The sequence below is a fragment of the Hemitrygon akajei genome, chromosome 29, assembly GCF_048418815.1.
Source record: "Hemitrygon akajei chromosome 29, sHemAka1.3, whole genome shotgun sequence".
NCBI lineage: Eukaryota > Metazoa > Chordata > Chondrichthyes > Myliobatiformes > Dasyatidae > Hemitrygon > Hemitrygon akajei.
The window spans coordinates 17,615,380-17,639,152 of NC_133152.1; the positions used below are offsets into that span (position 1 = coordinate 17,615,380).

General features: G+C 40.0%; 1 protein-coding gene across 2 annotated transcripts in view; it reads left to right on the forward strand.

The window, feature by feature from the left end:
* The window catches only part of LOC140718257 (alpha-1,3-galactosyltransferase 2-like), a 74,280-nt gene extending 58,249 nt beyond the window's left edge, over positions 1-16,031 (forward strand). For both annotated transcript variants that reach the window (XM_073031763.1, XM_073031762.1), the window contains exons 4-5: positions 9,427-9,564; positions 14,250-16,031. In XM_073031763.1, coding sequence (XP_072887864.1) covers positions 9,427-9,564; positions 14,250-14,946 — 835 coding nt within the window. In that variant the 3' untranslated portion in view covers positions 14,947-16,031. The remainder of the gene's footprint in view (positions 1-9,426; positions 9,565-14,249) is intronic.
* Positions 16,032-23,773: the final 7,742 nt, after the last annotated feature.

Consider the following 23,773-nt stretch of genomic DNA (forward strand, 5'->3'; position numbering starts at 1 on the left):
AAGTCACTGGGACCGGATGAGATGTACACCAGGCTACTGTGAGAGGCGAGGGAAGAGATTGCTGAGCCTCTGGCAATGATCTTTGCATCATCAATGGGGACAGGGGAGGCTTCAGAGGATTGGAGGGTTGCAGATGTTATTCCTTTATTCAAGAAAGTGAGTAGAGATAGCCCAGGAAATTATAGAGCAGTGAGTCTTACTTCAGTGGTTGGTAAGTTGATGGAGAAGATCCTGAGAGGCTCCTGAAATCAATTCCACGATTGACGAAGGCCAATGCATCGCATGCTTTCTTAAACAAAGAATCAACCTGCGCAGCAGCTTTGAATGTCCTATGGATTCGGACCCCAAGATCCCTCTGATCCTCCACAATGCCAAGACTCTTATCATTAATACTATATTCTGTCATCAGAAACAATAGAGAGGGTGCAGAGGATATTTACAAAGATGTTGCCTGGCTTGGGGAGCATGCCTTACGAGAATAGGTTGAGTGAACTTAGCCTTTTTCCCTTGGAGTGACGGAGAATGAGAGGTGACCTGATAGAGGTGTATATAGGATGATGAAAGGCATTGATTGTGTGGATAGTCAGAGGCTTTTTCCCAGGGCTGAAATGTCTAGCACGAGGGGGCACAGTTTTAAGGTGGTTGTAGGTACAGAGGAGATATCAGGGTTAAGTTTTTTACGCAGAGAGTGGTGAGTCCGTGGAATGGGCTGCCAGTGATGGTGGTAGAGGCAGATATAATAGGGTCTTTTAAGAGACTCTTGGACAGGTATATGGAGCTCAGAAAAATAGAGGGCAATGGGTAACCCTAGGTAATTTCTCAGGGAAGGACATTTGGCACAGCTTTGTGGGCCGAAGTGCCTGTATTGTGCTGTAGGTTTTCTATCCTTTTAAGATCTGCCCCATTCTCATTTTAAAGACTTTCTACCCTATCTCATGGGTGCTGTCTCACTGTCGTATAGTTCAAGGTATGCCTTTGTTTGTTGGCCATCTTTTCATGTTTTACCCCACTAGTAAAATTTGCTAACATTTGACATGGGTTTGTCTCCCACTGTGGCAGCTGGGACTTTTTTCTATCTGAGTATGTGTCATGAGCAGCGTTGGCTGATCATCCCTGGGCACCCTGAAGTGTATAACATGCTACACTACTTCAGAAAGCAATTAGAATTCAACACTGTTTAGGGTCTGCCGTCACCTACAGAATGCGTTAGGTACCGATGGCAGTATTTCTTCCCTGAATGATGCTAGTGGACTTCATTTTTTTTTAAATTGCTGATCCTGTTTGCTTCTAAGCATGCAATCCTTCTACAACTTATTACCAGTTGTTTTGTAACTTTTGAAACGATTCAATGGATTCTTGGTTACTGCTGTTAATACCGAATACTGTCATATCTCTTTTATTCCAAGCTTCTGTCTGATTTGAATTGCCTAGATGCTTAGGTGATGGTATTGAAGACCATATCATTGATAACTAGTCCAGTAATATTCAATTATTGAGCTGTGCAGAATACAAGCAGATCCTTCGGCCCATCAGTTCTCTGTTGACCTTTTCCCCTCTCTATAGTAATCCCATCTGCCTGCATTAGGACATTATCCTTCCATGTATGGCTTTGGAGGCAGTGCAGAGGAAGTTTGCCACACTGATTCTGGAGATGACGGGGTTGGTCTGTGAGGAGAGATTAAGTTGCTGGAAGTAGACTCGCTGGAATTCAGAAGAATGAGACAGGATCTTATAGACACATCTTACAGACAAAGGGAAGAATAAGATAGAGGCAAGAAAGTTGTTTCCACTGGTACGTGAGGCTATAACGAGTAGACGTAGCCTTGAGACTTGAAGGAATAGATTTTGGTTGAAGGTAAGGAGAGACTGCTTTCCCAGGTGTTATGTTTTGTAACTTTGTAACATTAAACTAACTCAAAGGATGACACGCGAGTCCAAAATGCGGGTCTAACTTGGAGTTTACTTTCAACGAGGAGTGCACTTATAACGTGGTAGCATGATGACACATGCAATTCACATTTTTTACATATAACCCTTAATAAATTATCTAAAGGAGCAAGAATGCTCAATCAAACAATATATATATGTAGACAAGATTACTGAAATATTAAATACACAACACCAGAGAGCAATGAATCTGTGAAGTTCTCTGCCTAGTAGAGGTGACCTCATTAACTAAACTTAACTCACAGATTTTTCCATAGCAGGGAAATTACCAATTATGAGGGAAACAGCAGTTAAATGGAGCTGAGCCCAGAGCCAGATCAGACTTGATCTTGCTGAATGGTGGAACAGGCTGGATGTTTTGGATGGCCTACCTCTGCTCCTGTTTCTTTTGTCCCATGTTCTTATGCTTATTTAAGTGTCAGAATCAGGTCTATTATCACTGACATGTGGTGTGAAATTTGTTAACTTAGCAGCAACTGTTCAATTCAATACATAATCTAGAAGAGAGAGAGAGAGAAAAAAATAAAATAAATAAACAAGTAAAGTTATGTATATTGAATGGATTTTTAAAAATGTGCAAATACAGAAATACTGTGTATTAAAAAAAATATACATGCAAGTGGACCTAGAGTTTATCATAAGAGGCTTTCTACCAAGAACTTACCATTGCGGCTTCGGTTTCTTCAAAACCCATCGTTACTAAATAGTGTTAATCTGCTTAATGCTAAAATAATTTTTGAATTGTGAGCAAATGTATGCTGTAAGACTCTGGTGTAAACATTTAGAACTCAGGAGGAGGAGAAGAAATCAGTCCTGGCTTTCAACCTTATTTCTTCAATCATTACAAACCTTCAACTTAGCATCATCTACCAGTACTTAACAACATATCCCCTGATTCCATTAATATCCAGAAATCTACCTTTTCTATTTTGAATGAACTCAGTGACCGAGCCTCCAGAATGCCAGTGGAGAGTTCCAAAGATTCAGCACCTTCCTTGTGAAGAAATGAGTCCTTATCTCAGTCTTGAATGGCCTACCTGTTGTTCTCAAATTGTGTCTCCTGTCTGGTCTCCTCAGCTGTAGGAAACCTACCCCCTTCATCCAGCCTGTCAAGACCTTTGTGTTTCAGTGAGCTCCTCTTATTACTCCAAACTTAAAAGAATACAGTCACAGACTACTTTGATGCTCCTCACAGGAGGCACCCATTATCCCAGGATCTATTACTGTACTGTAAATCTTTACAGCGCTCCCTCAATGGTTAGTGCAATCTTTCTTAGGTAAAGAGCCAAAAACTGCATGATACTGCAGATGACATCTCAAGAAAGTTCTATAATTCAAAGTAAATTTAATAACAAAAGTACATATATGTCATCATATGCAACTATGAAATACATTTTCTTGTGGACATATTGAATAAAACCATAGAATAATAACCGTAACAGAATCAGTGAAAGACGGCACCAGCTTGGGCATTTACCCAGTCTGCAAAAGTCAACAAACTGTGCATATACAACAAGAAAGAAGTAATAATAAATAAATGCAATTCAATTATGGGGCAAGTGATTTTCAGTGAACCCTTTGATTCAAGAGCCTGGTGGTTGAGGTTTAGTAGCTCTTCCTGACTTGATGCTGTGAGTCCAGAGGTTATTGTACCTTCTTCCAGATGGCAGCAGTGAAAGCATGTCCTGGGTGGTGGGAGTCCCCAGTGAAAGATGCAGCTTTCCTATGATAGCGTTTCGTGTAGATGTGCTCAGTCATGGGGTGGGCTTTACCTATGATGTATCGGGGCATAGCCGCTACTTTTTGTAGGGTTTTTGGTTCAATTGCAACTAGCCTTATGTAATCCCTTATTCCTGAATTTAAAGTGTTTTTGCAATAAAGTCCAATAATTGCTTACTTCACCTGTATGTTGGTCTTGAATTGTTAGCCATGTGTGAGGTACTAGAAGATTGAAGGGTGGCTAATCTTGTGCCTTTATTTAAGATGGGCAGCAAGGATAATTTGGGTAACTAAAAGGCAGGATGTACCTTCATTTTAAAAAGTCAAGAACTGACTAGGGAGAGTCACTATGGCTTTATGCATGGGAAATCTAGTCTCACAAGTTAGACCAAGTTTTTTGAAGAGGTGTTAGGGCAGAGGGCAAGTGTTCCCTATGTGGACTTTAGCAAAGATCCCTGTGGTAGGCTGATCTGAGAGGTTACTTCACGTGGAATCCATGGTATCCTGACATAGTGATAGTAGTTGAAAGTTGGTTTTCAGATTGGAGTACACCGTTGCTTGACATTTCTAAGCAGGAATTGCCAGAGTGTCAGGGGCAGAAGTGAGTGTACTTGCTTATTACAAAGGCAAAGGTGCTTGGGAAGCAGAAAGGTCTGAAGGTAGATCAGTCACCTGGACCAGATGGACTACACCCCAGGGTTCTGAATGAGATAGTTGAAGAGATTGTGCTCCTTCAGGAGTCACTAAATTCTGGAATTGTTCCAGGAGACTAGAATTTCATGAATGTCACTCCACTCTTTAAGAAGGAATGGGGATGATAGGAAATTACAGACCAGTTAACTTAATTGCCGTGATTGGCAGGATGTTAGAATCTATTATTAAAGATGAGATGTCAGGGTACTTGGAGGCAGAAAATAAAATGGGCCAAAGTCAGCATGGTTTCATAGAACAGTACAGCACAGGAAAAGGCTCTTTGGCATTCAATGTTCTGCCAAACCAAACAATTAATAATCAACTGGCTAACTTAACTAGTCCCTTATGCCTACACAATATCCATGGCCCTTCATTTTTCTCACATTAATGTGTCTATCTTAAAAGTCCCTAATGCATCTGCCCCTACTACCATCCCAGGAAGCACATTCTAGGCAACTTCTAGGGAGCTATGAACATGGACTCCTCTGCTCATCAACACTATTAAGGGTCTACACACTGCCTCTTTACATTTGAACTAGCTAGGTATAACACTTCATATTTTGTCAGGCATTTACCATTTCGCTGCCTGTATCTGCAAATGATGTATATTCCATTATATTCTTTTCTGGTCATCTATGCTATCCACAACACCACCACCAATCTTTGGATCATCTGCAAACTTACTAACCCACCCATGTAAGTTTTCATCTTGGTCATTTACATGCATCACAAATAGCAGAGTTCCCAGTACAGATCCCCGTAGAACACCACTAACCACAGACCTCCAGCTCAAATAAGTCCCTTCAACCACCACCTCTGTCTTTAATGGACAAACCAGATTTGAATCCAAATGCCAATTCACCATTGATTCCATGCATCTAAATCTGGACAAGCCTCCCACACCTTACTAAAATCCAAGTAGACAACATCCTCAGCTCTACCTTCATCAATCACCCTCGTTACAAGACTCGATCAAATTAGTAAAACACAATTTGCCCTGCACAAAGCCATGCTGGCTCTCCCTAATTAGGCCGTGGTTTTTTTTTAATGCTCGTAAATCTTATCCCTAAGAATTCTCTCCAGTATCTTCCCTACCACTGATTTTAGACTCACTGGTCTATAGTTTCCAGAATCACCCCTAGTTCCCTTCTTTAACAATGGAACAACATTAGCTACTTGCAAGTTTGCCAAGACTTTGCCTTGGCTGGAGAGGACATGAAGATATCAATCAAGGTCCCAGCAAGATCATCTCTTACCTCTCTCAATAACCTGGGGTATGTTGCATCAGGGCTTGAGGACTGAGCCACCTTAATGTTCTCTAAGAGACCCAACACTACCTCCTCCTTTACTTTGAAATGCCCTAGCATGTTACTGCTCTTGGCACTGATCTCCCTTTCATCCATATCCTTCTCCTTAGAAAGTACTCAGCAAGGACCTCAGCCACATTCAAGCAAGGGTTCCTCCCTTTACCGTTAAATGGTCTCACCCTTTCCCTAGGTATCATCTTACTCCTGATGTATGTATAGAATGCTTTGGAATTCGCTTTAATCCAACTTTCCAAAGATTTTTCATAGCCTTTATTAAATTCACTAACTTTATTAATTTCCTTCTTTACTTTCTTATAATCCTCCAGGACTCTGCTTGATTCTAGCTTCCTAAGCTTTACATGTGTTTCCTTTATCTTCTTGACTATATTTATCATCGCCCTTGACATTCAGGATTTTCTTACCTTACCACCCCTGTCCTTCTGACTGGAAAATGCTGTGCCTGTCCTGTACTCAGTGCAGTTGGTTTTTAAACACCCTCCACGTGTTGGATGGGGATCTGGCCAAAAACAGATGTTTCCAATGAACTCCCCTGCAAGTCTAAGCTTATCCTTATCCATAGACATCTTAAAACTTAAGAAGCTGTTACTGCTCACCCACTGAAAGGGCAGTCACCTGGCCATCACCAATTCCAGTCCAACCCCTCATCTTGTTGGACTATTTACATACTGATTTATGGAAACCTCCTGGATGCACCTAACAAATTCTGCCCCATCTAAACCATGTACAGTAAGAAAGTCTCAGTTTGTTATGAGTAAAGTTGCAACCCCCCCCATGACAACAACCCTATAACTTTTTATACCTTTTCTTCATCTGCCTTCAACTCCTCGCCCACCTCTTTTTACCGTCCTTTCTATCATACCGAAAACATCAAAACCCTTGAACATAAAGCACCCATTCCTGTCCCCCTCTCAACCAAGATCTGTAATGGCCACAACATCATAGGTCTCTAAGTGCATCATCTTTACCTGTAATACTCCTAGCATGAAATACATAGATATCAACCTACGGGTCCTATTGTATCTACTACTTTGCTCCTGCCTGTTTTTACTGACCCTGATATTTACCTAACTCTTTATCTCCTCATTTTCTAACCTGGTGCACTGGTTCCCATCCCCCTGCCAGTCTAGTTTAAACCTTAACAAGTAGCACTAGAGAACCTCCTGCCCAGGATATTGGTTCCTCTCCAATTTAGATACAACCCGTCCCTCTTGTACAGTTCACTCCTAGCCCTGAAGAGACATCAATGATCCAAGAACCTGAAACCTTGCCTCCTGCACCACTTTCGCAGCTTCTCATTCACCTGTACCGTCATCCAATTCCTACCCTGACTAGCACGTGGCATCCGTGAGTAATGCAGAGATTTGGAGGTCCTGCTCTTCAGCCTCTTTTTTAACTCCCTCCTCTCTACACATGCCATTGGTGCCAATGTGCATCACGACCTCCAGCTGCAAAGGGATGGGAGATGGAATTTAACTTGGAAAAGTGCAAAGTGATGGGGTTTTTTTGGGGAAGTTAAAGCAAGAGAGTGCACAGTGAAATACAGGGCCCTCGAGTGCTGAAGAGCCCTTTACCAAGGGGTATAGGTACATGGTTCCCTGAAGGTCGTGATACAGGGTGTTGAAGAAGGCTCATGGCACACTTGTCTTCATCAGGTGAGGTCACTGTAACATGGCATCCCAAGAGTTGGGATGGCATGTTACAGTTGTCTGAGACATCGATGAGATTACATTGGAGTATTATGTGCCGTTTTCATTGCTGTGCTAAAGGAAGGGTGTAATTTAGCTAGAGAGGCTGCAGAATTGATTCATGTGGGTGTTGCTTAGGGTAGAGGACTTAATGTCCCTGGAGTGAAGAAGGCTGAGGTGTGACCTTATAATAGAATCTTGAGGACATAAGTAAAGTAGATGGTCACAGTCTTTTTTCAGGGAGGGGAAGTTTAAACTAGAGGCTGTAGGTTTAAGGTGAAAGGGAAGTATTTAACAGAGAGCTGTGGGACAACTTTTTCATGCAGAGGCCAAAGGGTATATGCACTGACATACTGGAGGGCACGGTCGAGGCAGGTACAATTGTGGGTAATTAAGGTGTTAGGACAGGTACATGGATAAGAAAGATTCAGAGGAGTACAAGACCAATTTGAATGTTTCTGTGCAGGATATCTTTATGACTAAGCCTATAAGCACTGATTCCCTGAGGCATTCTATTAGCCACTGTCTGGTGGTTTGAGAAAGAACAGTTTATTCTGAGTCACATAACATGGGAACCACTCCTTTAACGCACTGCGTCCATGACAAATATCAAGTAATTATTTACCTAATCCTTTGGGGTTTTTTTGTCCTCCCCTCATTTATAGCATTCTTTCCCAACTTTTGCAATATATAGGCGGTTCTGCAAATGATCTTTTACCTCAAACATTGAATCTTCTTGTCTCCTCTCAGATCTGGTCTTGCCTGAATAGTTGAGCATTTTTTTTAATTTTTATTGCTTCATCTGCAGTTTTCTGGATTTTCAACTTTCTTCTAAAAAAGCTAATATACAGTAAAGGGTAGCAATCAGTGTCACCACAAATGAGACATCGGTTCCTCAGAACAGACTTGAACCACTGACTTGTGTTTTGATGATTTGTCATGCATGGTCTTTATGAACTCTGAGGTGTGCTAAACATCTTTATTTCCCCACATAAAAATCAGTGGCGTATAAGAACACGCAACGCACACAAACTGCTGGTGGAACACAGCAAGCCAGGCAGCATCTATAGGAAGAAGTACAGTCGACGTTTCGGGCCGAGACCCTTCGTCAGGACTGCATTCCACCAGCATTTTGTGTGTGTGTTGCTTGAATTTCCAGCATCTGCAGATTTCCTCGTGTTTGCATATAAGAACACAATAGCTTCAGAAGAATGTTGGGGGGAGAAAAAGCACATAGGCTGTATTTCATAGGGTGAAGGGAACAGATGTTGACAATTTTGGCTGGGGTAAATATAATAGGAAGCGTGGAACTGCTGGGCTGAATAGTTTGTTTCTGTGTTGTAATATAATGAATCTCATACTGGGAAAGTAGTTGTGGCCTCCCTCCAAGAGGATCACAACCTGTCGGCTTTGGAGGTTTGGTGCCTCAATGACCCGGAGAGTGATGTTAGCTGGACTCGGGGCTTTATGCTTTGGCTCTTGGTAGGGTCACCCATGCCAAACACGTCAAAGGGTAGAGGACAGAGTAAGAGTGGTCCACCAGTCCTCCAGGTTCAGGGGTTCAGCTCAGGGCTAACAACCTTGACTGGTAAAACAAAGTTGTTGCAGAAGATCCTTCTACATTTGAGTGAGATGGTTTTCCTGGAGTCTCTACCTGGGACTTGCCTAGCTGACAGCAGTGAAAGCTGCTGATGTGCTGAAGGAAGCCCTGAGCACCACAAGAGTTGGAGGACCTTCATTGCTGCCCTAAACGCCAGTGGCATAATGGACATTAAATAAGTAAGGAGGCGTGGCTTCAGTGTCTTTCCCTGTCAGTACTTAGTGACTGAGACAAACATTGCCCGAAAAGTCAACTATACTCTTTTCCATAGATGCTGCCTGGCCTGTTGAGGTCCTCCCAGCACTTTGAGGGTTTCCAGCATCCACAGATTTTCTCTTGTTTGTGATTAGAATATTCTTACCTGCCTGGATCAGTGCACCAAATGAGACAGCATTGGAGGTAACATGTGGAGAAGATAGTTGTTTCTCATAGTTATCTTTTCCATACTCTCCAGGACCAGGACTGATGTTCAAACCTGCACAAGCTGGAATGCTCCGATCATTTGGGAAGGGACCTTTAACCCAACGGATTTCGATGAGATGCACAAGAAAAAGAACACTGTTATTGGTCTCTCAGTCTTTGCAGTTGGCAAGTATGTATGTTGAATATTGTGTTACAGAGAGTCCCGTGATCACCCTCTGGCTACTGTGCGATAACCTATGATTAAACACCATTTGCAAATAAAGATCCAATATATACAAGAAACCCTAGATGAATCTAAGCCAACAGATTTCTTGAAACATGAGTACAATAGTTATTTAGGCAAGGATACCAATTCCTTCATAGTTTTAAAAAGAAGCTGAATTAACCTATTGGGACATTGAGAATAATTAAAATAGAACACAATGAAGGAAGCTCCTTATAATTGTAAATGATCGCCATTGGATTTCTGTACATTTCCGATCCTTGGGGTTCTTTCGGGAGTCAGGAAGGATGAGCAGTCTTAATTCTAATAATCATTTATTTTAGAGTACAAACAAACATACAAATACTGAATAAATGAAATAAAGGGCTGAGAAATGATGCTAAGAGGTAAATGAACGGCAAAGAATGTGAAGGCAAAAAGAATAAAGATGGTACCTCTGGAAAATCCATCACTTGTATTGTCAATGTAAGTAAAATTAGGAATAAACTAGTTAATAAGCAACATAATTAAAGCAATTCCATCACATGGGTAATGTGCTAATACTTAGGCAATGAAAAATGAGAAAGGTAATTACAGTAAATTCTGGTGTACAAGCCGACCCGGAGTATAAGCTGACCCCCATTTTCAAGGCTAAAAAAGTGACTTTTTCATGTTACTTTTGTATAAGCCGACCCCTTTTGTAGAGGTTTTTGATTTAATCAGAAAAGATCACAAGATCTCACATGCCGGTGCTCAGCTTTGTCGGATCCAGAACCTGGAAATTTTGTGAACCAATACCTGCTAAAGAATGTTATAAGTGAATTCTTAATAAATAAATCAGGAGTGAAATTTTAGATTAAGTTTCCAAAGGAAAAGGATCCTCTGAAATGTAACCCCCGTGAAACTATTTAGTGCCTATCGTCATCTTGTTAAAACATAACACGGGGTAGCAGGATCAGTACGTGTACTCAGTATTGAGTTTGCGACCACCGTGTACAAAAGATTAAAATGAATGCGATATGATGCTAGCTTCAAGCTGAAAGTTGTTGATTTTGCTAAAGGAACGAATAATTCTGCAGTTGCTAAAAAGTTTAGTGTAAACGAGAAACAAGTGAGAGAGTGAAGAAAGGCAGAGGACACACTGAGGAAAATGCCATAGACGAAATGTACAAACTGCAGGAAAACATGCCAGTGGCCAGAACTGGAAGAAAAAGTGAATCACCAGCGACCATCTGGATACATTGTTACCAGAGTAATGATTTGAGTTCAAGCGTTGAAATGGGAGAAAAACACCGTGAGGTCAGCGAAAATTTCAAAGCTATGCGAAGTTGGTGCACCCGATTTATGAATAGATGTGATCTTGTGTTGAGACAAAAAACAAAGATTGCTCAGAAAATTCCCATGGGGTGTTGTTTACGTTCAAGAACGCTACTGGATGGACGAAGCAGGTTGCTTGAAGTTGGTTAAAGAGGTGCGGCATCGACGTCCCAAAGGTTTCAGGAAGGAAAAGTTGCTACTTGTCTGGGACATGTTCAAAGCGCACTTGTCAGGTGAGACAAAAGCAGCATTGAAAGCTGAAAATACAGACATTGCAGTCATCCCTGGTGGTTTGACGTCTGTGCTCCAGCCACTACACGAGTTTAAACAAACCATTCAAAGAATTCATGCGTCGACAGTGGAATGCATTTGACTCAATAACAGCCAATAAATACGACCTGTCTTCTGTGTATTTGTTTTTCCAAAGTTGGCACCCTCTGTATAAGCCAACCCTCTAATTTTAGGACCAAAATTTAGGGCCAAATTCTCGGCTTATACACTGGAATTTATGGTAAACCGATAGTTTAGCTGCTATACCACCTTCTGCCAGTGAGTGTAAAAAACACACGAGTTTGTTTAAAAAAATACAAATCTTATAAAAAGTATTATTTTTTTAAAAAGTCTTCTCTTTGCTGGTGTTCCAGGAGGAAACTGTCTAAGCTTTGGGTTAAATTGATCCAATTGACTATGATATTCAACAGTTAAGATATGGATAGTTCATAATTAAAAATGTAAAATGCAAGTGTAAAATAAAGATCCCGGAATATCTTCATGCATTTTCAAGTCCACATTATACACAATGTGCTTAGTTTCTAAATAACATAACTCAGTTTGCATAGGAATGAGTTTATTTAAAATACTACAGGAAGTTTTATTTCCTAACATGTAAATTATTTCTGGAAGCCCACAAAAGTTGCCTGTGAGGCACTGATTAGAAAAGAATGATCTTAGTGGTCACAGAGAACTTCAATATTACCCTTCCTTTGGCAATGTTTCATTTTTATTGCAAACTTATCTCATTTTCATTTTTATTTTTAGAATCTTTTTATTGATATATAATCTTCTTCAGCTATAAAATGATACAAAACTTCAAGTTGAGATATATATACACAATTAATAAAGCTGAAAAAAACTTATCAAAAAAGGATAATATATGATAATGGAAAAAAAAAGAATTTTATAAAGAAAAGAAGGAAAAAAGAGAACCCCAACTTACTAAAAAAAAACCCCACTAACTACAAGAGAAAGGGGAAAAAAAGAAAATAAGAAAAAAAAAACATTAGGAATCAACTCCCAGAGCAATACGACTTACCATCATCAATATATATATAAAAAGGAATCATCAGCCGCCAATTCATGTTTATATAACATAAAAACTTAATTCATAGTAAAAAAAATCCATACAAACTTGTGTACTTACATGCGTGCACACACATACAAATCAACAGTACAAAACTTTTGCATTCATGGTCAGTACATTCATTGGTGTCAACTTTTTTACAGCCATAGCACCACCCCCAGAGTGACACATCATTTCAGTGCTTGAGGGCTTTTCACACCTGACTCAGCCCCTCCATGTGTAGTTGCAGATAGACCTTAGACTGTGATCCTTCTCCACAGAACTTCTGCATTGGCTGCACTGAGCTTAGCTCATCCCTCAATGCACACTCCCTCAGCCTGGAATCTGCAAGTCAGCCAACTTGAGAGTTACTTTGAAACCATTCTTCCAAACTTTGGCTTCTACAGAAATTAGTCTTAATCTTATTTCATGCAAAATCTCATCTTAAACACTGGGTTTGTTGTGGACCTAGACTCAGTACAATTTCAGGTCAAGCATTATGCCAACAGTGTCCTTAAATTTTTGCCATTGCTGTATACACCTTGGCTCCAACAACTTTTCCAATGAAGTGGAGATATTGTGTGGGACAACAGGAATCCATTCATCTTGTATCATGTCCAGAACCAAGGCCTTTCCAGTGAGCTCTGTTGTGCCAAAGGTCGATATGTAAGCAGAGGCTCAGATGTTGTCTGCTTGCTATGAGAGAAAGTGTCCTGCGTTAACATTCATAAAGCAAAGGTTTTTGACCAATCTGACCTCATTGTACTGAACTGGTTGCACATGATATTGAGATCTAGGGACACAAGAACTGTTGGAATATCAGGGAAATAGGGTTAGTGAGAGGAAGTTAACAGTTTTGAAGAATTGTAGCTTGTGAGTACAGCCTCTGCTGCAAACATCAAACTGGAATGATTCCATGTTGTGTGTTTATGGTTTGATGAACCCTTCACCTCCAAACCCTGTCAGCATAGGTGAAATGTCCAATATTTTTAAAACTGGCTTGCTTATAGACAAATTTAAATTCATGTTGCTTTCACTTTCTTAAGATCGACAGAGGGAGACCCAGGAAAGAAACGAATGAATCGGAGTCTCAGGAGACGGGCTAGTTTCTAACATCCATTATTAGCCTACCAACTCCCAAAACTATCTTGACTACTCTTCTTCCCAACCTGCCTCCTCAAGATTTCCAGCATCTGTAGAATCTCGTGTTTATCTTTAGATTTAGATTATTTTATCTATGTTTTCCACTCTTAACTGCTCCCATTCATTCACTGACCGATAACCTTGTTTGCTGCTTGTTCACCCTTGTTTTGCATCATCAGTGATGTTCTCCTCTCCCTGCAAGCTAACTTTTCTCCTTCCCAATTCTGACGAAGGGGAACGTTTTGTTTTTTTTCTCTCTCTCCCACAGATACAGACTGACCAGCTTAGTGTTTCCGGTATTTTCTTCTAACCACATAAGAGTTGGATTGACACAATTTTAGCAATGAGGGACAGGGACAAGAACTGTGTCATGTCTGTGTCAAAGTTTGCGAAGTCCTACTTTAAATTGTCAGAGTAAAGGGGATGTGTTTAGTGTACTTACCAGTTGTAATTACTTGATAAAATCTGTTGACTTAAATGTTCTGATGTCTGGGTTAAGTCTTGTTGGGTAAAAAAGAATTTGGTCGGTGTCTTACCTGAAAGTGTACCTGTATTCCTGGTCCTAGTGCTGATAATTGTGATCTCAGGAGCTTATTGCCCAGTCCCCATGTTAAATTTTCCAGAATCAGAGGTTGGGGGGTGTGGTGGTGAGGTGATGCAAAGAAAGTGAAGAATGGTTTGGTCACCATTACATGTGGAACTGTTAGTATTGGCTGATGTTGCCTCTGCATTTCACGCAACTTCATCATAGCTTGAGATTGTGAAATTAGAAAAGAGTTGGTTGTGTGAGCCAAAAATTGTGTGAGTCTGTTTAATTACTGCTTCTAAGAGGGTTTACCTTTCCATGTTTCAGCTACTTGGACTTGTACTTGGAGCATTTCCTGATGACTGCTGATGAACATTTCATGCCGGGATTCTCTGTCATCTTCTATGTGTTTGTAGATGACCTGACCAAGCTTGAACAGATAGTTTCAAAGCTGAGTGGAAGAGGGAAAGTCAGAGGTCTTAAAGTTGAAAGGCACAAGCGATGGCAGGACAATTCCATGTTCCGTATGAAGCAGATCTACGAGTTGATTGACAATCATGCCAAAGAGGAGGCCAACTACATATTTTGCTTTGATGTGGATCAGTATTTTAAAGGTCGCTTCGGCACAGAGGCACTGAGTGAGTCAGTGGCTCTCCTACACGCCTGGTTCTATAGAAAGCCAAAGTTCCTGTACACTTATGAAAGTAACCCTCACTCCGCAGCATACATAGAGAGCAAGGGGGATTTCTACTATCATGCTGCTGTGTTTGGTGGCACTTGGCAGAGTGTGAGGAACCTGACGGAGGCCTGCTACCTGGGGATTATGCAGGACAAGGAGCGAAATATGGAGGCCCTTTGGCACGATGAGAGTCACCTTAACAAATACTTCTGGTTGCATAAACCCACCAAAATTCTCTCGCCAGAATACTGTTGGGATCCAAAAATTGGATGGCGGAGAGACATCCGTGTGTTCCGGCTGCTCTGGGTCAAGAAGCAGTATAAAGTCAGTCGAGAAATTAACTAATTATTTGAGAAAAGGGATTTATATTGACTTGTATCTCTTTCCCCTTTCATCTCTGGTTGTTCTCCTGGCAGGCACAGAGTGGATTAGGTGCAAGGGGGAATAGCTAAAGTCTGCTCTGAATTCTATGTGCCTTATCTTTCCTCACACACATCGAATTTAGAAAAGGATCTCCTTTTCCACCAGTCTGTTGCAAGGCACCATCTTGAAAGTGGGTCTGAGGCTTATATGAGGAATAATTGGCTTGGAGGTGATTAAATCACTGAAATTTCCTGATGGTGAAATGGTTCTTGGATGGCCCACATTTCAGTTAATATGTCCTCCTTATAAACAGCAGCCAGTAAGGACAGCTGCCAACAACCCACTTACTTGCTAAGACTTAAGGGGATTTTTTTTTTCAATGGACTATTCCCAGATGGGGGTTCCACAGAGGAAGTGGAAAGGGGGAGATGAGGTCTGGCAGCCACCAGTTTGACAAGGAAGATGGGAAAAGGAACGACATTCCATAGGATAAGATGGAAGACTCCAGCGCTATCTTCCATTCTCTATTGATTTGTCCTTCATTTTCTACCAGGACTTGAGCTGATCCTGTGTTTACCTGCTGCTGTGCTTGTGCACTGAGCTGCATCTATACATACATGCACGCTAATGCATGTACTAAATCTTCAGGTGTTTAGCGTCAATCTATTTCAAATTACAGTAATCTGTAAATAAAATCAGAATTCTGCACAGAATTCAGATATCCACCTAGGAATCTTTTGTTAGCAAATTTAGCATAAATTCTCATAATTTAATTGGAACAGCTGCTACTTTGATTTTCACTGTAATAATCTTTAGTGTGCCCTTCCAATGCCAGAAACAAATTCCGTTTAAACCTGGTTCTGGGTCTAGTGGATAAAATAAACAAAAGCTTTAATGGAATATTTTTTTAAAAGAGAAAAAAATCTGTGAATTATGTTTACAGAAACCCTTTAAGGTCAGCACTGATTTTACATTGTTTTGATATCATTAATAATTTGCAGATCTTTCTTTTTGGTTAAGAAATTGTATGTTTGAGTTGGGGTGAATAAATTTACAATTCTGGCAAATGTGTTTTCATTTTGAATTTGAAAAATGTACCTGTGCATATTTCCTTTGGCTCCTGTGTGGTTTTGCTGAGTTAACTCTACAGAAATCTGGTGGAATGGGTGAGCTCCAACATCTTGGCGTGCTTGCCTTTCTCTCCCAAATGACTGCCAGTCTGAGTCCATGTTGGAGAATCCAGCAGATTAGACTTCACTACTGGAGCAGGTAAACATGCCATGAATTTGAGGAGTCAGTAAAACTCAATGACTCATGAATCATCGTCAGCTGTGTCTTCAGCTTCACGTACCTTGAGATTTACAATCTCTTCTCGAAACACAATTCAGTTTTTTTCCCCTATAAGTTCCTTTGGGGGGGGGGGGGGAAATGTTGGCGAAGACAAACAACAGAAGATCATGCCGAATGGTCTTCGAACTGTGGCGAGATGATTAGTGGGATTCTCTGTGGGTTTATGTCAAGACTATTACTTTGTTTATCTGGACTAATGGCTTTGACTTGTAGGGGCTTGAGTGTAAGCACAGTTTTGCAATTTTCAGTTGACGCAAAAGCCAGCAAAGCAATGATCTGCAAAGAGGAAAGTGACAGCAGCAGGATGTACACAGGTTGGTGGAAGTGGTAAGTAAAGTGTATTGGTGAGAAGCATCAGTTGATGGAAATAGAACAGAGAGCAGTACAGTCCTTTTGGCTTGGATGTTATGCCAACCAATACAAATGTACTCCACAATCCATTTAACCCTTCCTTCCTACACAGTCTGTACTCTCCATTTTTCTTAAATCTGTGCCTATGTGAGAGTCTTTTCAATGTGCCCCTTGTACCAGCCTCTGCCACCACTCCCAGAAGCTCATTCCAGGCACCCATCAGTATCTGTGTATTTAAAAACAAAACTACATCAGACATATTTATAAACTTTTCTCCACACATCTTAAGCAGATAGCCTCTGGTATGAGCCATTGCTGCCCTAGTAAAAGGTGCTGGCTTTCCATTCTAATTTTCCACACCTCTACCAAGTCACCTCAGGGTTTCTTGTGTGGACAGCATCCTAGTCGATCTCCTCTGCACCCTCTCGAAAGCTTCCACATCCTTCCTATATGGAGCAACTGGTGCTGAACATAATACTCCAAGTGTGGCCAAAGCAGAGTTTTATAGAGCTGCACCATTACCTGGTGTTTCTTGAATTCAATCCCTCAGCTAATGAAGGCCAGCACACCAAATTCCTTCTTAACCACACTACTGATTTGCACAGCACTTTTGAGTGATCTGTAGGCTTGGATCCCAGTATCCCTCTGTTCCATCACACTGCTAAAAATCATGGCCTTAACCTTGTCCTCCATTTACAAGCGCGACCTTCCAAAGTGCATCACTTCACACGTTTCTGGATTAAAATCCATCTGCCACTTCTCAGCCCAGCTTTGCATCCTGTCACTATCCTGATACAACTACAACAGCTTTCTACACTATCCATAACACCTCCAACTTTTGTGTCAGCTGCATACATACTAACCCACCCCTTCGCTTCTTCTTTCAAGTTATTTACAAAATACACAATGAGCAGAGGTCCCAGAGCAGATCCCTGCAAAGCACCACTGGTCACCTACCTCCAAGCAGAATAGACTCCATCTGGCTTCTATGGGCAATCCAATTCTGAAAACGTGCAGACAGGTTTCCATGGATCCCATGCCTCATGAATTTCTGGATGAGCCTGCAATGGGGAATCTTGTCAAACAACTTACAAAAATTCATATGTGCTATATTCACCACTCTGCCTTCATCAGTTTGTTTGTCACCTCCTTGGAAAAACTCAATTAGGCTCACGAGGCGTGACCTGCACCTCATGTAGCCATGCTGTCTATCGATAAGAAGGCTATGCTTCTCCAAATGCTCATAAATCCTGTCTCTAAGAACCTTCTGCTCACCACTGATGGATTTTGCTTGGAAAAATAAGTTGAAGTAATACAAAATATATTTTTAAAAAAGATAAACTCAGACAATGTTGGAGGTGTGCAATTCAATTCATGAACAAAGAGAACTTCTGTTTTTCAGTTCTGAGATGACCTTAGTTTACAGTAACAGTAGGATTGACTGAAGATGGGCAATATCCTTAATAGGATGAAACCAAATGAGCTAATGTGGCTTCAAGATCTTCTGTATGGCTAATAGCAGGGTTGTGGGACACGTTCAGCAAATCAGCTTATGCAAAATGAGAGAGAAATACTGAACCTGTCTCCCAGTTAGATAACTGACAAAATGGTCCATTTCTGAAACTAGAGGAGGAAGTAATGTGATACCTTAAGCTGAAGAATTCATTGAGTCTGGATGGCTGTAAAATGCCCAGTCAGATGCTAAGATATTGAAAAGGTAACTCATTCTAATAGTACAGGAGCCCACAGATTTAAAAAACAAAGTCAGTTAGGAGTGGAGTGGAGAGCTAATGCAGCAGGCATCCAGAAGTACCATTGTTGACTGCCTACAGTTGCTTCATGGAGTGATCACCTAATCTAAAGACGAGACAAGATTGTAAACACCAAATGCTATGCATTGAAGTAAAGACGAGTGAATGCTTATTTTGGCTGGAAAGTTTGTTTTGGTCCCTGGAGGATGTGAAGGGAAGAGATAAAAGGAAAAGTACCTAAAGGACAGGTAGGTAGGCAGAGGGGTGGAAGGCTCTGTTGGTTTAAAAAAAATAAATCAAATTCTTGGGAAGAGGTGACATAGGATCAGAAAATGTGCAGTCGTTGTGGGCAGAGTTAAAAAAACTGTAAGGGTAAAAAAAAAACCCTGATAGGGGTTGCATACAGGCCTCTAAGCTGTAGTGTGGATGTGGGGTACAAATTACAACAGGATATAGAAAAGGCAAGTAAAAAGGGCAAGTTATGATGGTCATGGAGGATGTCAATATGTAGGCAGAGGAGAGTTGGTGGATGTTGTTTATTTGTATTTTCAGAAGGCCTTTCACATGAGGCTGCAAAACAAAATTAGAATGGATTTTTAGGGATGGTACTAGCATGTAAGGAAGATCGGTTGATTAGCAGGTGGCAAAGAATGGGAATTAATGCGGCCTTTTCTGGCTGACTGCCATTGACTAGTGATGTTCCTCAGGTTGGTATTGAGAATGCTTCTTTTCACGTGAGATATTGATGATTTGGATGATGGAATTGATGGCTTTGAGACTAAGTTTATAGACAATAGAAATATAGATGGTGTTACTGAAACAGGGAGTCTTCAGAGGCACTTGAACAGACTGGGAGAATAGGCAAACAAGTAGCAGATGGAATATAGTGTAGGGATGTGTATTGTCATGCATATTGGAGGGAATTAAGGCATAGACTATTCTCTAAACAAGTCAGAGGTGCAAAGGGACTTGGGAGGCCTCACATAGGAAAGCAAATACAATGTTAACATTCATTCTGAGAGGATTAGAATTTAAAAGCAAGGATGTAACACTGAGGTTCTGAGGCATTGGTCAGACAGCACTTGGGAGTATTGTGAGCAGTTTTGGGGCTCCCTATTTAAGAAAGGATTTGCTGGCATTGGAGAGGATCCACGGGGAAGTTCATGAGAATGATCCTGGGAATGAAAGGGTTAATACGAGAAGCATTTGTTTGATGGTTATTTGACTGTTGTTTCTAGAGTTTAGAAGAATTTGAGGGGGGGGGGGGGGGTATTGAATGAAACCTATTGAATGTTGAAAGACGTAGACCAGGAGTTCCCAGCTGGGTCCTTGACACACAAAATGTTGGGAACCCCTGGCTTCGATAGAGTGGATGTGTAGAGGTTGTTTCCTATTGTGAATGAGTCTACAATGAGAAGGCACAGCCTCACAGTAGAAGGGTGTCCCTTTAGGACAGAGATGAGGAATTTTAATTCAAATTTTTATTATTATTTATTCTTATTTTACAAAGCAGCACAGCATATCATAGAGCAGATACAGTACAGCATATTTACACAGCCATCCCATGACAAGAAAACATGTAAAACTAAGAAACAGACAAAAAACTTCTAATTTAAGTTTAAATTAACATACAACCAAAATTGATCCCATGTGTCTTGCACTTTGCCCTCACTGTTAATTCTTCCCAGTGTGTTCATATGATGAAATCTTAACCATTTCCTCAGTCCATTCCTTCACAGTGGAACATCTGGGTTTTTTCCAGTTTTGCAATATAATTCTTGCAGCTGTGATGAGACCCACCTTTAAACTAGTAAATTTGTCATTGTTTACAATAAGTATCATTGTTCTATCACCCAGGAGACAAAGCCGTGGGCACAAGGGCAGTGTAGGACCCGACCAATTCCCCAGTAAATCAAGAACTGTACAGCAAAATGGACAAACCATGGAACACTCCCAAATCATGTGAAAATATGTGCCCACCTCATTTTTACATTTACTTTTTTCTAAATTTTTTTTATTGAAGTTCATCATCAAACAAACATTTCCATAAGATGTATTTCAGACATTGTACATATATATCATATTAAGTTATAAATCTCCACATAGTATTTATCTGAGGTATACACTTATAGAAAAGAGTGGAAAGAAAAAAAAACAAGCAAAAGGAAAAAACTATGTACAAGTAGGGAGTGATTTTTTTTTTACAACATATTCATTGATTTGTGAGAATAAAATCAGGCCTATGAGGCATTATTTAGTTAAACCATTTTTCCCAGTATGAACCAAATTGTTCCAGCTTATGATTAACAGATGCTGTTATCTTCTCCATTTGTAAATGTCCACTGTAATTTCCATCCATGCATTTAAAGTTGGGCTCTCCTGTGATAACCATTTCCTAGTAAGAGTCTTTTTACCAGCCATCAACAGTATTTTCATTAAATATTTATCTCTTTTCAACCATTCTTGAGGTATATACCCAAAATATATGGTCTTACTCTCTAAGAGTATTTCACATTTAAAGATGTCTTGTAGGGCATTGTGTATCCCCTTCTAATAGTCTTTGATAACAGGGCAGTCCCAAAAAATATGATTATTTGCATTTTGATTTTCACAATTTCTCCAGCAAACGGAGGTTACTATCATAATGGGATTTCTGAGAGGGTGTAATAAGATATCAAGTTTTTCCATCTGAACTCCCCCCCCCCCCCCCCCCCCCCATTTCTGTAAACTGGTACACTTCCATTGATACCTCCATATTATTGTCCATTCTACCTCGGATATAATTATCCCTCCTTCCTTCTCCCATTTTGTTTTAATGTATGAAGTCGAATGTGTCTTAAGATTTGACAAACCCTTATACATGCTTGAAATGATTCTACTACCGTTATCTGAATTATATGCTTTTCTAAATAGCTCTATCAAGCATGTACTTGCCTTAGTTACATTTTTAAGTGTCCTATTAACATATCATCGCATCTGTAAATACCAATAAAAATCTTGTTTTTCTAATAAGTGTTTCTCTTTAAGCATTTCAAAACTGAACAGTGTTCCTTCTTTCATTATTTTGCAAAGAACTGTTATCCCTTTAGCTGTCCAGTCCTTAAATCTAGCATCCAATTTATTTGGTGTAAAATCTGAGTCATATGCACACCATTTGAGAATTGCAATATCTCCCTCTAGATTATATTCTTTTACCGTAGTTTTCCATATTTTAAGAGTCAATTTCACCCATGGGTTATCAATAGTATTTATGTACCTTTGCAGGTTATCAGCCAAAATTGCTTGTATGGGGATGGGAAGTACCCGCTGCTCAATGTTTTCCCATTGAGTGTCATATGATGGGTTGCACCAACATATCACAGCTCTCAACTGTGCTGCAAAATAGTAATCTCTAAGAGAAGGTAGGCCCCATCCCCCCTTTTCCTTTGATAATTGCAAAGTTTTGAGACGAACTCTAGGCCTTTTACTTTTCCAAATATAACTTGATAACATCTTGTTCCATTCATTGAATTGATTTTGATTAATCTCTATTGGTAGGGTCTGAAAGAGATATAACAGTCTGGGCAGTATATTCATTTTAATAGACTCAATCCTTGAACTGAGACTAAAAAAAAGGAATCAGGTTCCATCTTGCCATATCTTCCTTAATTTTTTATATAAAGGCTGATAATTACATTTTGATAATTTTGCCAAATCTTTTGGCATAATGATGCCCAAATATTTGAAAGACTCTGTTTACCATGCCCAGGAATATCTACTTTCAATTTCTCTTGGTGGGCTATAGTTATATGAAAGTAATTGGGTTTTATCTATGTTGATCTTGTACCCTGATAATTGACCATATTGTTCAAAGGATTGCATCAACTTAGGTAAAGAGTATTTTGGTTGCCCTAGATAGATCAAAATGTCATCCACGTAACAAGCCAATTTATGCTCTGTCCCTTTAATAGTAATTCCCCTGATATCTTCATTTTGTCTGATGTATTGAGCTAATGGTTCCAGATATAATGCGAAGAGTAGCAGTGACCATTCACAACCCTGTCCCGTGCCCCTTTCTAGGGTAAGACTATTTGATAAATATCAATTGATTTTAATCCTAGCAGTAGGGTTGTCATATAATATCTGTATAGTTTAATAATTGTGTCTTGGAAACCAAATCTATATAAAGCTCTGTAAAGAAAATTCCAATTAACCTAAACAAATGCCTTTTCAGCGTCCATGCTTCATTTTTACATCTCCATCATAAATTATTATCAACAATCCCCATTTTGTAGAGTCTAGTTGGTGTCCAATAATATCTGTATTACTATCTTATACTGAATAATTTTCCCTGTCGCTTCCCTAATATGTCTACCCATATTTGATAAAATATTTGACCACTCGTTATCTTCAATATCACTTCCAAGATCCTTCTGCCATACTGCTTTGAGATTGTTACACGGTCACCCACAGAGTCCTTGAACATTTTATAGAACACTGATGCTTTATGAACTTCCTGTGGTAATGTAAAGTATTCAGTTAAAGGGTTACTTTGTGGGCCACCATTCTTGAATATGCTGCTAATATAATGTCTTATTTGTAAGTACTTCCAGAAATTCCCTTTATCTACAAAGTTATATTCCCTCTGCAAATCTACATACGACATAAAAATCCCATTCTCATAGAGATCACCTACTGTATTTACACCTTTAACCTTCCATTCTTTCCAGCACACCATTCTTTTCCCAATGCGTATTGCAGGGTTATTCCAGAGCGAGGAGTATAACTGATTTAAATGTGACATTCTACAAGCATTATGAATTGTACTCCACACACTCCTTGAGTGAAATGGTATAGGATTTAGATTAGTCTCATTTTCCACATGTTGTGAGAGAATGTTAAGGGGAGAATGTGGTGCAGCCAAGCTCCGTTCTATAACTACCCAATCTAAATCAACATCAGCCCTGTCCCAATGTTTAGCTAACTTGGTCATTTCAAAGGATAATTTATATGCCCTGACGTCTGGTAGACTGAGCCCACCCATGTCCCTGGACATACACATCTTACTCATTTTAATTCTGGGCTTCTTCTTATCCCATAGAAAGTCACTAATAATTTTGTTGTATTGCTTGTAGATCAAATCTGAAATATTTAACGGAAGCATCATAGAAAGATAGTTAAACTGAGGTGCTATGGCCATTTTAATTACATTGACTTTACCTCAGAGTGACAGTCTCAGTGCCCCCCACTTATCCAGATTATTTCTTATCCTACTCAATAAATGGATCATAATTTAAAGTAAGTATTTCATCCAAATTCTGACTGAGTTTGATGAGGAATTTGGAAAGCCGGAGGATGGTGAATCACTGGAATTCATT